Source organism: Panthera tigris, chromosome B1, assembly GCF_018350195.1.
Source record: "Panthera tigris isolate Pti1 chromosome B1, P.tigris_Pti1_mat1.1, whole genome shotgun sequence".
Lineage (NCBI taxonomy): Eukaryota > Metazoa > Chordata > Mammalia > Carnivora > Felidae > Panthera > Panthera tigris.
The window spans coordinates 66,110,687-66,124,590 of NC_056663.1; the positions used below are offsets into that span (position 1 = coordinate 66,110,687).

General features: G+C 34.5%; 1 protein-coding gene across 1 annotated transcript in view; it reads left to right on the plus strand.

The window, feature by feature from the left end:
- FSTL5 (follistatin like 5) overlaps positions 1-13,904 on the plus strand; it is a 791,029-nt gene that overhangs the window by 436,788 nt on the left and 340,337 nt on the right. Inside the window, exon 6 of the mRNA XM_015538440.2 lies at positions 13,621-13,741. Coding sequence (XP_015393926.2) covers positions 13,621-13,741 — 121 coding nt within the window. The remainder of the gene's footprint in view (positions 1-13,620; positions 13,742-13,904) is intronic.

The following is a 13,904-nucleotide window of genomic DNA, read 5'->3' on the forward strand; positions in this document are numbered from 1 at the left end:
GTCTTGGTGTTGTTTTTCTTCTAACACTACTCTAACAACAATATTAATTTCAAATAACATTTATATGATATTTTAGAGTTCAAAATAAGATAGCTACTTTTGATAGGGTTCTGTACCTTAAATACCTTAAGGAATCATCAATTCTTTATCTTACAAAATTTGTAAGATATCTTCAGATATGTTCTGAAGCTTTTTATAATGTTTAATTTTCAATCACTCAGTAAAAACTTGTGTATCCAATATTCAAGGAAACTATTCACCAGCAATTGAGCACATCTATAACATGATGTAAATACATCATTTAAGAAGGTATTAAATTTCTGACCTATTTTATTTTTCCAATAATCAAAGATCAATTAAGATATAGTTAATCTAGGTATAGTATTAAGTCCACATTGTTAAATTTCACTTATTTGAAAATTGTCACCAAATGAAATATGTGATAAGAAATTTGTTACTAAAGAGAATATTTGAATAAACAAAAGGTCTTTATGTGAACCATTTGGAAAAAAATACAAATACTTTTTTGTGCGTATCATGGAGACAGAACAGTTTGAAGGAAATTATAATACCCAGATTTTAGAAACTAAACTAGTTGTAGGTAGTATAGAAATGTGAAATAAGAGACATAAGTTTTCTCCAAAAACATATACAAGTTTTAGGAGTAATGGAGAAAAAAAGCCAATCTAGGGTGACCAATCTAGGAAAATGGTTATAGCACTGAAGAAGTTTTCTGAATTCTTAATAATCCTTATAGTGTTTATTAAGGTGGATTTTGCTGCAGTGCTTGGCAGTTAATATAGTTTTAAAAAAATCCAGTAGTTTATCTCCATAACACCATGCCATTCATCTCTTATGGTTAATTTTATGGTCTATATAAAGAATCTGACATTGTGGAATATTGGTTCGATTATACAAGGATTTCTAAGCTTTGGAATTGTGTAACTTAGTTTCAAGACTTTATATCAAAGTGACTTTCTAAGTAAATTAATTACAGTTCTTGCCATTCCAGTTAATTAAAATATATATCATTTTCCTTATCTTCTTTAATTTAGCGTGCATTTATTGAGAAGTTACTAAATCCAGGCATTGGGATTTAAAGAATTGAACTGTGGAATTTTAGAGTAAAATCAGAAAATTTTTAATTAAGATACCTATGTTATCATTTACCTCATGATTTATTTTTCAAGAATGAAACTCTTTAGAATTTTATATTTATAGTAATGATAAGAAGTGACTAGTTAATTAAAATGAAAATATAATTCAGTCATGTCACCTTGGTCTATGTGGGCCTGACATATTGGAATATATTGTGGTTTTGCTTTTGCTTTTATTTTGTGTATTATATATTATTATATATTACATATTTTACATGTATTTATTAGTTTTTATTAATGTATCTACATCATTGTAACCACTGGTTGGGTACAAAACATGATCTGACGAAATCCAGTTATTATCATAGTACCTACATCTAAATCCAAATGGAAAACTGCTACTCACTAGAAAATGGCAGTCACAGCACTTTATACCTATTTCAAGTTTATGCTACATTCAAGTTAGTATTTGTTTCCTAGGCAGCCATTACAAAATAACAGAATGTGGGTGGCTATATCAACCTGTCCTTCAGTTCTAGGGGCTCAAAGTCTAAAACCAAGGAGTTGGCTAAGCCATGCTCCCTCTGAAGTAACTGGGGGAGGATCTTTGCTTGTCTTTTTCAGCTTCAGGTAGAGCTAGGCATTCTTTGGCATTCCTTGGCTTGTAGATAACATCATTCAGCCTCAGGGCGCTTGGGTGGCTCAGTGGGTTAAGCAGCCCACCCTTTATTTTGGCTCAGGTCGTGATCTTATAGTTCATGAGATCCCGCTGTCAACACAGAGCCTACTTGGGATTCTCTCTCTCTCTCTCTCTCTGCTCCTTCCCTATTCATTCTCTCTCTCTCTCTCTCTCTCTCTCTCTCTCTCTCTCTCTTTCTCTCTCTCTCTCAAAATAAATAAACAAACAAACAAAATCTGCCTCTGCAGTCATATACCATACTTGGTGTGCCTGTCTTCACAACACATTGCCTTTGCTTGAAGGACACCAGTCATATTGGATAAGGGGCCACCCTACTCCAGCATCACCTCATTTTCAGTTATCTAGTTATCTCTTCAACAACCCTATTTCCAAAAAACACAAAATGTTATGTTCTGAGGTCCTCAGGATTAGGTCTTTAAAATATCTGTTGAGAAGATACAACTCAACTCATAATGAAGTTTATCTGCTACCAAATTTAGTTGAGTTTTCTCTGTTACCTTTGATTTGGACTCACTTTATGTCTGAAAAGTCTCCTTCCAATTCATCTGAAAGTCGTCTTCAGAAACCCATTTCTTTCTTGGCCATCCATGAGGTACAAGCAAGGAAAGATTTGGGAGATTTACTGGCTTCCTTCTGAATACATCCCATACTACATAAGTCATTCCCACCTAGTGTGTTGTGAAAATGTCAGTATCTCATCTGTAAATAATCAACTATGAAAAAAACAACATAAACAAAAACACAGAACTTAAACAACAACGACAAGAAAAACAGAAGGTTGTAACAAGTAATCTTGAAAAAATATAATAAACACCTAGATACGAATGGCACAAATACTGTTTTGATGGTAGTATTTTTAGATTTCAGGTACTTTTTAAAGATCTTTTGCAAGTATTATAACCAATAATACATACGGTTTTATTAATAAATGCAGAAACATATAATACCATCATTTAATATGGAATTTTCAAATAATTTAACTTAGAAGAGTAAAAAGGGAAAGGATCTTAATGGTGTCTATTAATAATTTATAAGATATTATTAACAGAAATGTAAGATACTGCCAGTGACAAGTAAAAATTAAAGAATATAATTTGACTTTGAGGTTTTATAATTGTAGCATGAAAGCTGGCTACCCACATTCTATTTTTATTCCCCATAATGAATGGAGAATCTTACAGATTTTCATGTAAATTAGAACACAGAGGCCTGTCTAATTGAGAGAAAATACATTAAAAAATTAATAGTTAAAAGAGTAGGACCTTTAGAATCACAGTTAACAACATGTTATAGCAAGAAAATATTTGCTAAAATGAACTGACTGGTTATAGAAATAAATCACATTCAATCCATCTCTTTACCACTCTAGCTTAATAACATAAACATCTGTAACTCTATGTTTAGTCTTCCAGTCTGGGGCTAATGTTCTTATGTTGAAAATATTCAAGTATGAAATACAAATTGATAGCGAAGTGAAATTTTGGACTTTTAAAATAATTTTTATAAAGTTGATAAAATTTATGATAGTACACTTGTAGATTTGTCATTGGTAGTTGAAGATCCAGAAGAAAAAAATCAAAAAAGATTGAGATGGTATATTCATTTCAGAAGATCTAAAGAGAATGTTCAGATGGAAAGGAGTGAGTGGGTCCCAAGTGATGAAGTCCTAGTATATTTTTTTTCAAAATAATCTTTTTTATGATCAAAGTGTAGTGGTTAAGAACTGTTATTATAGAGCTTGGGTTCAAATAACATCTCTTACTTATGACCTGTTAACCTTTGGCAAGTTATTTAAAGTTTCTGAGACTCATTTTATATATAGGCAATGATACTAGTACCTACTGCGTAAATTTGATGTCACACACACACACACACACACACACGCACACATCATTTAGAATGTGTCAGCTTCTTAGAAGCATGACTAGCACATACAAAATAGAGTGTGTTAGTTATAACTGTATTTTCAAATCTAACTTTCATGTGAATGTCATGGATGATAATGGAAATAAAGTGGGTACATACACTTAAGTTAGTAATTGAGCGATTGAATAATATTTACCCTATGTTCATCCCTTGCAACTTTTTAATATTTATGCTTGGATGGTAGGTGATAACAACTTAAATACCATTAGTTTACAGTCATTATAACCCAGAAATCTATACACACATTATTAAACATACAAAAGTTTTAATACCAACTTTTACAATGAGAAAAAACAATAGTTCTTGCAAAAGAAGAGTAGTTTTGGTTATCTCAAGAAATTAGAAAAAATAAATGATGTCATGTTTTTATTTTGCCCATCTCATTTGAAGTGGTTACACATTTATCTCATATAGCTGGCACGAATTATTAAATCCTCAGTACCAGATTAGAGTAACTGAGTAATCGTAATTTTAGTAATAATGGTAATGATACTATTGGGTTATTGCCGTAATGCAGATGTCTGTTGTCTCCTTTGTACTTCTATTTGAGCTCCACTATATATATGTGAGTGTTTACATCACAAATTACACAAATCCCAAATTGAAATCCAGTTTAGATCCAGCACTTTGTACACTTTTCCTTTCCTTGTACTCTGTCCATGGTGTGCTTTTCATTACCTGCACCACTGATACAGTGCCAAGTCTATCTCTCAACCTCAGTTTTCCCTGGGGGCTCCAAATTATTTGTCATGCAACACAATATGTTCTATTTTAGATTCTCCTTCTAAATATGTATGACCAAATATATCACATTCCACAGATGCCAACATCTACCTTAGTTAAAAAAACTAATGACAAGTTATAGAATACTACAACAACATCAAAAACCAGTATCTATCATACTCTTCCCTCAGGGAGAAATGTATCATCAATTCTCGAAACAAAAAGAAATCCCTAGCCTCCATCTTCTGCCCTATTTTTTACACCCTCAGAGCCCAATTAAGTCATATCTATCTCTATTTCCTCAAGTGCATTGTCCACTCTTACCCCTGGGGTGAGTATTTCTGTTTTTCCAAATGACATGGACATGGTGTAGGGAAGAAAAGTGGGATATCTATCAAAGTTTTTTTGTAGGAACAAAACAGATTATTATTGTCTCCTCTCCCATGTGTCTTAATTACTGTATGATAAAGGTAATATTTCAATCACATTAAAATTTTTTTTGTATATTTTTTCTTTAAATGTCTATCCTCTATTGAAAACAGGTAAATGGGAACTTACTTTGGTCTAGTGGTTCTATATCTTCTCAAATCTATGCCATAGTGCCCGGATCCCATTCATAATGAGGTTATAGAACTGAATGGTCTGTGCTGGTAACCAATCCTGTGTACTAAATGCAAACCCAAATGTTCTGCCTTTTCCTGAGGACCATTCTAGTAAGGTGTGACCCTCGCTTGTTTGGTGTTTTACCTTAGCTCCTCCCCACATCTAAGCAAATTTCTAACGTTCATCTCTATTACCTGGATCTCTCTCTCTCTCTCTTGCTTCTCTTAAATTACCTTCTCCCAAAGTGAGAATTCACTGCTCTCTTTGGAGAAATCTGAGCTTTACTAATGCCTGCTTCAATGAAAATTGTTCTAACAATATGCTCCAAATTGGCTTATCATACTCCAATGTATGACTCATAGAATAATAGCTTACTGCAAAAGCCTCAACAAACATAATTTTTTTTTCCAAAGGATGATCACAAACCTGTTATCTCCCCTAAGCGCTGTATATATGACTAGTGTAGTCAGGTACTCAGTTTCATAGTGACACATTTGTGGTTTTAAGAACACAGATTGTTTCTAAAACAGACATGAATGTGTAATGCTTGAAATCAGGATTTCAGGATGAAGAGACCTGAGGTATGAGTATGTTCCTTCTGGCAGTCTGGCATGTAGGGAAAGGTCACTGGAAGTGTGAAAGTTAATGAGCATTTGTTGTCAAAAGGAGCTCAGAACTGTTCTGGGTGGCTTATTCATGTGTATATGGAAACCACAGAGAATATTAAAGAGTTAAGGTAGACAGAAATAGGGGTGCCAGGGTGGCTCAGTCAGTTGAGCATTCGACTTCGGTTTAGGTCATGATCTGGCAGTCTGTGAGCTCAAGCCCCACCTCGGCTCTGTGCTGACAACTCAGAGTCTGGAGTCTGCTTCGGATTCTGTGTCTCCCTCTATTTTTGCCCCTCTTCCACTCGTACTCTGTTTCTCTCTCTCTCAAAAAAAAAAAAAAAAAAAAAAAAATTAAAAAAAAAAAGGTGGGCAGAAATATTGTGAATCAGCAGTTAAATTTATTTGTGAATTATGGGGAGAGAATAGGAAAGAACTATGTAGCTGAATGGCCTGAGATCCAAAGTAGGTTCTAGCTCTCTATCAATCTATTGTTGATCGATCAATCTATCTATCTACCTATCTATCTATACCTACCATCTGTCTCATCTTTGTATCTATCTAATGAAGACTTGGTTTGGGAGGAGGAAATAATCCAGAAGTGCCAGTAGGGAACCATTTAGTTATTGACCCATCTTCCTCGCTGAGGTAAAATGGATATGAGAGAAAAATTGGCCACCAATTGTTAAAATTATTTTACAAGTGATTTTCTTCAGGGGCAGCCAGAATTTCTTAAAGTTAGTGTGCATGGATTACATGTCTTTATAAGAAATGGAGGTGAAGAGTTTTTTGACCAGAAGCAGGATTTCCAGAGGTCATTATGATGGGTTTGAGTTAGAAAAGAATGGAGATTGAGTCAGAGAAGGAAATATGCAAAGCAATATAGGGAAACTTGGGTTTCATAGGGTCACATAGGACAAAGGAATTTGTCCAGATTGCTCCTTAGAGGAGAATGGACAACTGTGTTTTGCACTGTGGTGTAATATGTTTGATAGAGTAAGATGAGGGAATACATAGGCAGACTTCACCTGGCAGAATGGCATCTTTGAATTGTTAGCAGTGTTAAAAGATGGGTATATTGAAACATATTAAAATTTTAAGGGTTTATCTTTTAAGTTTATTTTTGAGAGAAAGAGAGAGAGAGAAAGAGAGAGAGAGAGAGAGAGAGAGAAAGAGAGAGTGCATGGGGAGGGCCAGAGAGAGAGGAAAGGGAGAATCCCAGGCAGGCTCCCTGCTGTCAGCACAGAGCAGGTCTTGGGGCTTGAACTGACCAACCGTGAGATTATGGCCTGGAACAGAAATAAAGAGCCAGTGAATTAACTCACTGAGCCAACCAGGTGTTCATTTCCAGAGTTTATTGGAGGAAAAGTTGATTTGAATCCAGCAATGCCAAATCAGAAGTGGTTAGAAGCACTCTACTGAGGGGAACTAGGGGAAAGCTTCTATAGAGAAAGGAGAGAGCAAAGTAAGGCAGGAAATCATTGATTCCCTGTAGCTTAACACATCCTATTTGTGATTGGTTGTGAGTTTTGAAACATTGAGGCATTTACAGGCCTAGATTTTGGGTTGTTTACATAGGCACCAGGACATTAGAGCCAACTCCGTCTAAGGTCTTCCTTGTTTAGAGCAGCAAACATAGGGTTCTTAAAGTGAAATAGTGCTAACAGCTTGGAAAATCTACTCTTTTGGCCTCTCCCTATTTCATAAAATAACCACCCGTGGAATTTAAGTAAGCAAAATCATTCCCTTGTGATTCTGAGTTTAAATAAGCAGCTGTATTGAGTATATTGATTTAGCACTTTCTTCATTTAGATTCTGTCATCTTAATAAGCTGATTCACATTAGGCATGCATATTAGAATGAAATATTTCCCTAATGTGCACACATGCCAACTCTTTATTAAAATAATAAAAAGAGCTACTTGTTCACAGGATTTAGATTATTACGTTATACATATTTGACTTAAAATGCTATTTGCTCAATGACTACCATATGTGAATACATTTACGAAATTAAATAAAAAGCAAGAATAAATAAGACTAGATATTTTTAAGCTATCAGGATGGGCAGGGCAATGATGTTTTTGCAACCTTTGTACATACCAATTTTCTTTAGAAATTATTAGAGCTGTTAGATAGGGAATGGGCAGTTAATCTTTATTTTGAGTTGATAAAGCCTATTACAATTTTAAAGGCTTTTTAAGAGGTTCTGGTTTCTAGTCAACATATTTATTTACTATAAGATTGGTAAGAATTGTTTTGTCTAATGGATAAAAAGCTATTTTGGTGGGAACAAACTAAATACAAACAAATAAGCACTTGTATGGCTAGAAAAGGGAGATAAGTGAGAACTTCCAGGAAATGCCATGGTAATTAATCCTATTTAACATTTAAAACCCCATGAACTTTCTGGTATACAAAATAAGGCAGCAGAAACCAGGTATTTGACTGAGAATGGTAGTAGCAAGGCCAGTAGGTAGATCTTAGTAGTACTGGCAATTTCCTTTGAAGCGCTAAAGATTTCAGAATAATAATAATAGCAACAGTTAGCACTTAACAGAAAGTGGGGCCCCTAATTGTTGGTTTGGGTGCAGCTTGGGGCTACAATTAAGAAACAGTACTTCCAATTCTATCTGGAAACATTAGTAACTAGTTTCAAATACTCTTTTTTTTAATGTTGTTCATAATATGCACAAGACAATTGGAAAATTAAAATTTTGTCTTAAAAAATTTAAACATATCTTTTATAGCATCTTTCCTTTAGAATGTTAACATGCTTTTAAAAATTTGGCATTCATATTCAGAGAATCCCTGTGAGCCATATAGGATGCCTTCAAAATAAGGTATTTTTTCTTCCCACCACGGGTTGAATAATGTTATCTCTTCAGTGAATTTTTCAAAAGAATTCATGTTGGCCCTATTGATTTTTTAAACGTTTTCTAATGTGTTATGGATGTTAGGAAACCTAAAGACAACTTGAAAGATGTAATTAATTTTATGTGATCCTTTTCTTCTAACACACCTATTGTATGATAGCATCAGTTATATATGATTAAACAATTATAATTTGTAATGTTAGTTTTTTACTCTCGTCCTTGCACCTTATTTTTAGAGCACTGTTGGAAATCTGTAATTATTTTGTTTATTTAATTATTTGCCTGTTCCCACACATTCTCTCTAGAAAATTAACTCTATGAGGACAAAAACTATGCCATTCTTTTTTACTACTGTATCTCCAAAACTGTAGCACATTTCTATGCACATGTCAGTTGTTAAAAAGAAAAAGGAAGGGGGAAGGGAGAGAAGGAGAGAAGAAGGAAGTCAAATAGGAGATATTCAGAGAACTAAGTAGTAGGGAAGCCAACCCATAGTGAGTGTATGGGAGAGGCTTAAAGATAATGCCTAAAGATACATACTTCTAAAAAAAGTATATTTATTTCCTGACCCTTAAGTTTTGACGTAATCTACATATTTGCCAAGTAAAGACTGAATATATCGTCTTCTCCTCAACTTCATAAATGTGATGTACTTTCTTTAAAATGGAGGAACACTGAACTCTGATCTACTAAGACCACTGTGATTGTGACGTGGTCATGATTAGTTTGAGGAGAAACAGCTTGCAAAGGATAAGGAAGCGCTCATCCTCTAATGAGTGCTTGAAATTTTGAGTGGTGTATCTTTCCATGAGTTTACAGTTGCTGTTTTTCCCTGTTTCCACAAAGAAGAATAAAGAAAAAGACATAGAATTGGAAGATTCTACTTCATTGTGCTCCTATGCCCTCATGCCCATAGACTCATTACCATGATCTGACTTGAGACCATCAAAATTATGGATATATTATATCTCTTTTATGAGAGTCAATATAATAATCTTTGATTTCCAAGTCATGATATATTCCTGGAAAACCAATATTCATACAGGGATATATATATTCATATATATATATATATATATATATATATATATAGCAGGGAGACAATCCTCTACACCTACCTCTGGCATTTTCCTTTTTTTTAATTCCAGTTTTATTTATCTTTAAATAAATTGTTATCTGACATACTATATATTTTACTTATATATTTATTTGTTCCCTTCTACTAGCATATAAATTTCACAAAAGAGGGTTTCTTATCTATCTTATTGGCTATTATCAGAGTCTAGGAAAGTGTCTGAAAATAGTAGATTTTCAAAAATGATTTGTTGAATGGATACTTGAATAAACAAATGAAGCAGAATGATAAGGAGAATAGTTTAGTTTGGGGAGGAACAGTTTTTTGTTTTGTTTTGTTTTGTTTTGTTTTCCTGTTTGGGGACAAAAGAGAATACAGTATCAAAACATTGAATCATTCCTGAGTTATAATTCTTCATGCAACTTTAACAGTTCTGTTACTTTGAAATTAAATATGTACCCCTCTGGAATACTGTGTATCTGAGCTCCCTGGATGACATACATTCTGCTAATACTTCTATTTTGTCACACTGACTCATCTCTGTGGAGCAGAATATTCATGTAACTTGATTTTTGATCATTAAAGAAAGTGAGAATCTTTAATTTAATTATTATTATCATTATTTTAGCCTTAGAGAGTTCACCAAAGCACTGGTAAATTTGGAAAACATACTCAATATTTTACAATAGATAACAAATAAAATTATGAGTCACCTCCTAGACTAAAGCTTTATTGTAGGATACTTAGATAACATTTGTGCGTCTGGCTCTGTCATGATCTCTAGTTCAGAAATAACATGAGTGTTTTGAGGAAACTAGACTGGAAGTTTTGAAAGCCAATGGCAGAAATAAACAAAAGAAATGCAGGCAACTATGAAAGCCCTACAAGTTTGGATCCTCTGTTCCAAAGAGTGCTTAAGGTATTACTGTGCACTTGGGAAGGAAATCTGCTTATTTTCTATCATATTTTCTTTTTTTTTTAAGTTATTTATTTATTTATTTATTTAGGGGTAGAGGAGAGGGAGAGAGAGAATCCCAAGCAGGCTCTGCACTGTCAGCACAGAGTACCTCAGGGCTTGATCTCATGAATCATGAGATAATGACCTGAGCCGAAATCAAGTGTCAGATGCTTAGCTGACTGAACCATCCAGGCACTCCTCTATCATACTTTCTTGCAGACAGTCAAACATGATCAAAGCTCTAGTTATTTAAAACCATTTCTCTATGCTGGTTAAGAGGTCTTAGGAAAGTACCCTCCTCATTTGGAATACACCAGACTACTCAGCTCCCATCAGGCATTCTAAAGGGGAGAAGAAGTAACTAGGAAGTATGTTTTTAAGTAGGCTGTTTTATTGGCCAAAAAATGGAATAAATGAAAAAAATATATACTTGAACTATTGATGATGAGAGACAAATCTCCTGTCTCCTATATATGGGCATGGTCCAGTATAGGTGAAGAGGGTTTTTTGTTTGTTTGTTTGTTTAGAAAATTTCCTAGCCAGAACCATTTGCTTTGCTAGGGCACACTAATTGAAACAGCAGGTCCAGCTTAAGTTGTATAATCATGATCAAATCAAGATCAAGATCAAATCAAGATCAAGCTAGTCTTAAGCCAGCATTCAGAAAAAAAGGTAGAAGTTCATTCTCTTTGTCTAATTAGACATGATTTAATCTGAGTAAACTATTAAAATAGAAAATATGAGACATAAAATGATGAATATTTTCTCCAGGTTTTTCCATCTCCTTCTCTTTATGAACATGTATGAGAATAAAAATTACTGAGAAATATTACTAAAATACCTGAATACACCAAGCCTGAGTGTCACTGCATCCTTAAAATTACCATTATGCTAGCATTGCAGAACTTTAGGAAGAGCATAGTGAGGTAAAATGAAATATGCCACCACCACCCCCCCCACTACCACCCAGGGAAAGTCATTTTCCATGATCTAACAAATAACAGATGGAGAATGACTGAGAGCTCTGTTGCCTTCTAAATAGAAAAGCAGTATTAGTTTTCTCATTAGGCTTATAGGAGAAATGGCTTCAGCCGTTAGGTAGTTTTGTTAATCCCTACAGCTGGACTATGCAAAAGTGTAGGGCTTAATACTCACTCTCAACAATATCTATTTATGTGGATCAATTAAAGCAGATAAATGTTTTGCCTATTTTCCCCCTCCAAGGCAGCAAACATTGGCTTAACCAATGAAATGTGAATATATAACACAAGAATAGAGAGCCCAGTATATTGTAGAAGTTATATTTAGCAACGTCTATGTGTCATCATTGCTAAACCACTCAGGTGGCTACAGAAGAGGGCCAGAGGCTCTAGTGATACATATGCTAAGCTCCATCCTCAGAGCTACCTCTATAGCTCATCCGCACTCAGGCAGAACTGAACTTTTAACATAGAAGTGTTCCCCAAAGGGTTATTTAAAAAAAAATAGTCAATAGCATCTGAGAATCTTTTGAAACTAGTATCACTGATCTGCTATTGATATAACAAAGAAAGTCTGGATTCACACTGTGAACACACAACAGAGCTTGTGCAAGCTGGCGTGGAAATCTGCAGTGAATTATTTGAATAAAAAGCACATTATATTTAAAAAATCATTATTTTTAACTTAAAATGATTACTTTTAACTATGTGTTATATGTTGTCTTACATCTAACTATGTGTGTATGTGTGCATGTATATGTGTGTGTATGTGTGTGTGTATACATGTCTATAAATATGATCTTCACAATAGCCATAAGAGATAAATGTTACTATCTGTTATTCCTAACTGAGGAAAGGTTAAATAATTTGCCAGAAATTATAGAGCTATATTAAGTGCCATTGGCAGGTGCAGAAGCCAGAGCTGGCTGACTTCAGAGCTTGCATTTTCTAATTACATGGCACCACCTTTTTTAAAAAAAAAGCACACACTACAGGCACCGGGGTGGCTCAGTTGGTTAAGCGACTGACTTTGGCTCAGGTCATGATCTTAGAGTTCATGAGTTCGAGCCCCACTTTGGGCTCTGTGCTGACAGTGAGGAGTCTGCTTGGGATTCTCCCTCTCTCCCTCTCTGCCCCTCCTCCACTTGAGTCCTCTGTCTCTCAAAATAAATAAAACTTAAAAGAAGATGAAAAAACACAACTATAATGCACAGCTCCAACAATGTGAAATACTGTCTCTGTATGTGAGAGAATGTGAAAAGCTATGGACACAGCTATGCAGCCACCCAGATGGATAGGAATGTTTGAAAAATCTTGGGGAGCTCTTTTATGTGAGACACAATAGTCAAATCAGTAGAGTATAAAAAAAGCTACGGCCTCAGTCCATAGGACAGAGCACAGAGAAGAAAAGCAGTTTGATGATTTTTCTCACCCACACTTGGATGGATTTTCATCATCAATTGGTGCATTAATTCTCTCTGGCTCCTGGAAACAGTCATTTGCTTAATAGCTCTTTTGTGACCGAGGGAGTTAATGCACAATCCCAAATGGCTTAACTTCCAGCTGAGGAGGAGTTTGGGCAGAGAAAAAAAAAACAAAACATCTAACTTCATTTTTCACAAATAATTTGAAGATGAAAGTTGGAACAAACGATCTCACTATTTTTGTTGAGAAAGAGCCCTGTTTTCTTTTGACAGAGGTCACTGAGACGTAGGAGGCAATTTTCATGTGGAGATATTTCTTTGAGTCACTATAAGTGGAGCAAAGAAAATGAGTGAAATACAAAATGTCCTTGTAAAGCTCAGATTTTCTGGGACCTACTATGAGATTTTTGTATTAGAAAGTTTGGACAATTCTAAGTACCTATCTTAACTTTTTAACTTTATATCTTTGGAATGGTTCAAAATAATTGTCCAGTAACTGAAAATCAGGATTTTTCATAGGTACAGTTTTTTGCCCTACTGCAGACTTAAAATGACTGCAGACTTAATAATCACTAAGTGATTATTATGTATGATTAATTATGCTATAGAAATGTTAAGACGGTTATAATTGTATGGTTATAATTTCCTTGTCAGGTGATAAAACAGGAAGAACTTGGCAAGGATCTTTCTGATTGTACTTTGTATGATCTACTGAAATACGATGATTTTAACTCTGACAAGCACCTGGCTCTTGAAGAATTTTATAGAACATTCCGTGAGTATAATATTCATTCTCTAATTCCTCTTCGTTCATTTTCCTGTTTCTTTACACAATCCAGAATGTTGCTTGATCTGAGAGTACAGGCTGTTTTTAAATTAAGAGAAGTGGTGTAAGATAAAGTGCTGAAGTGTACTGAAACATATGTAAAAGTTAAGGG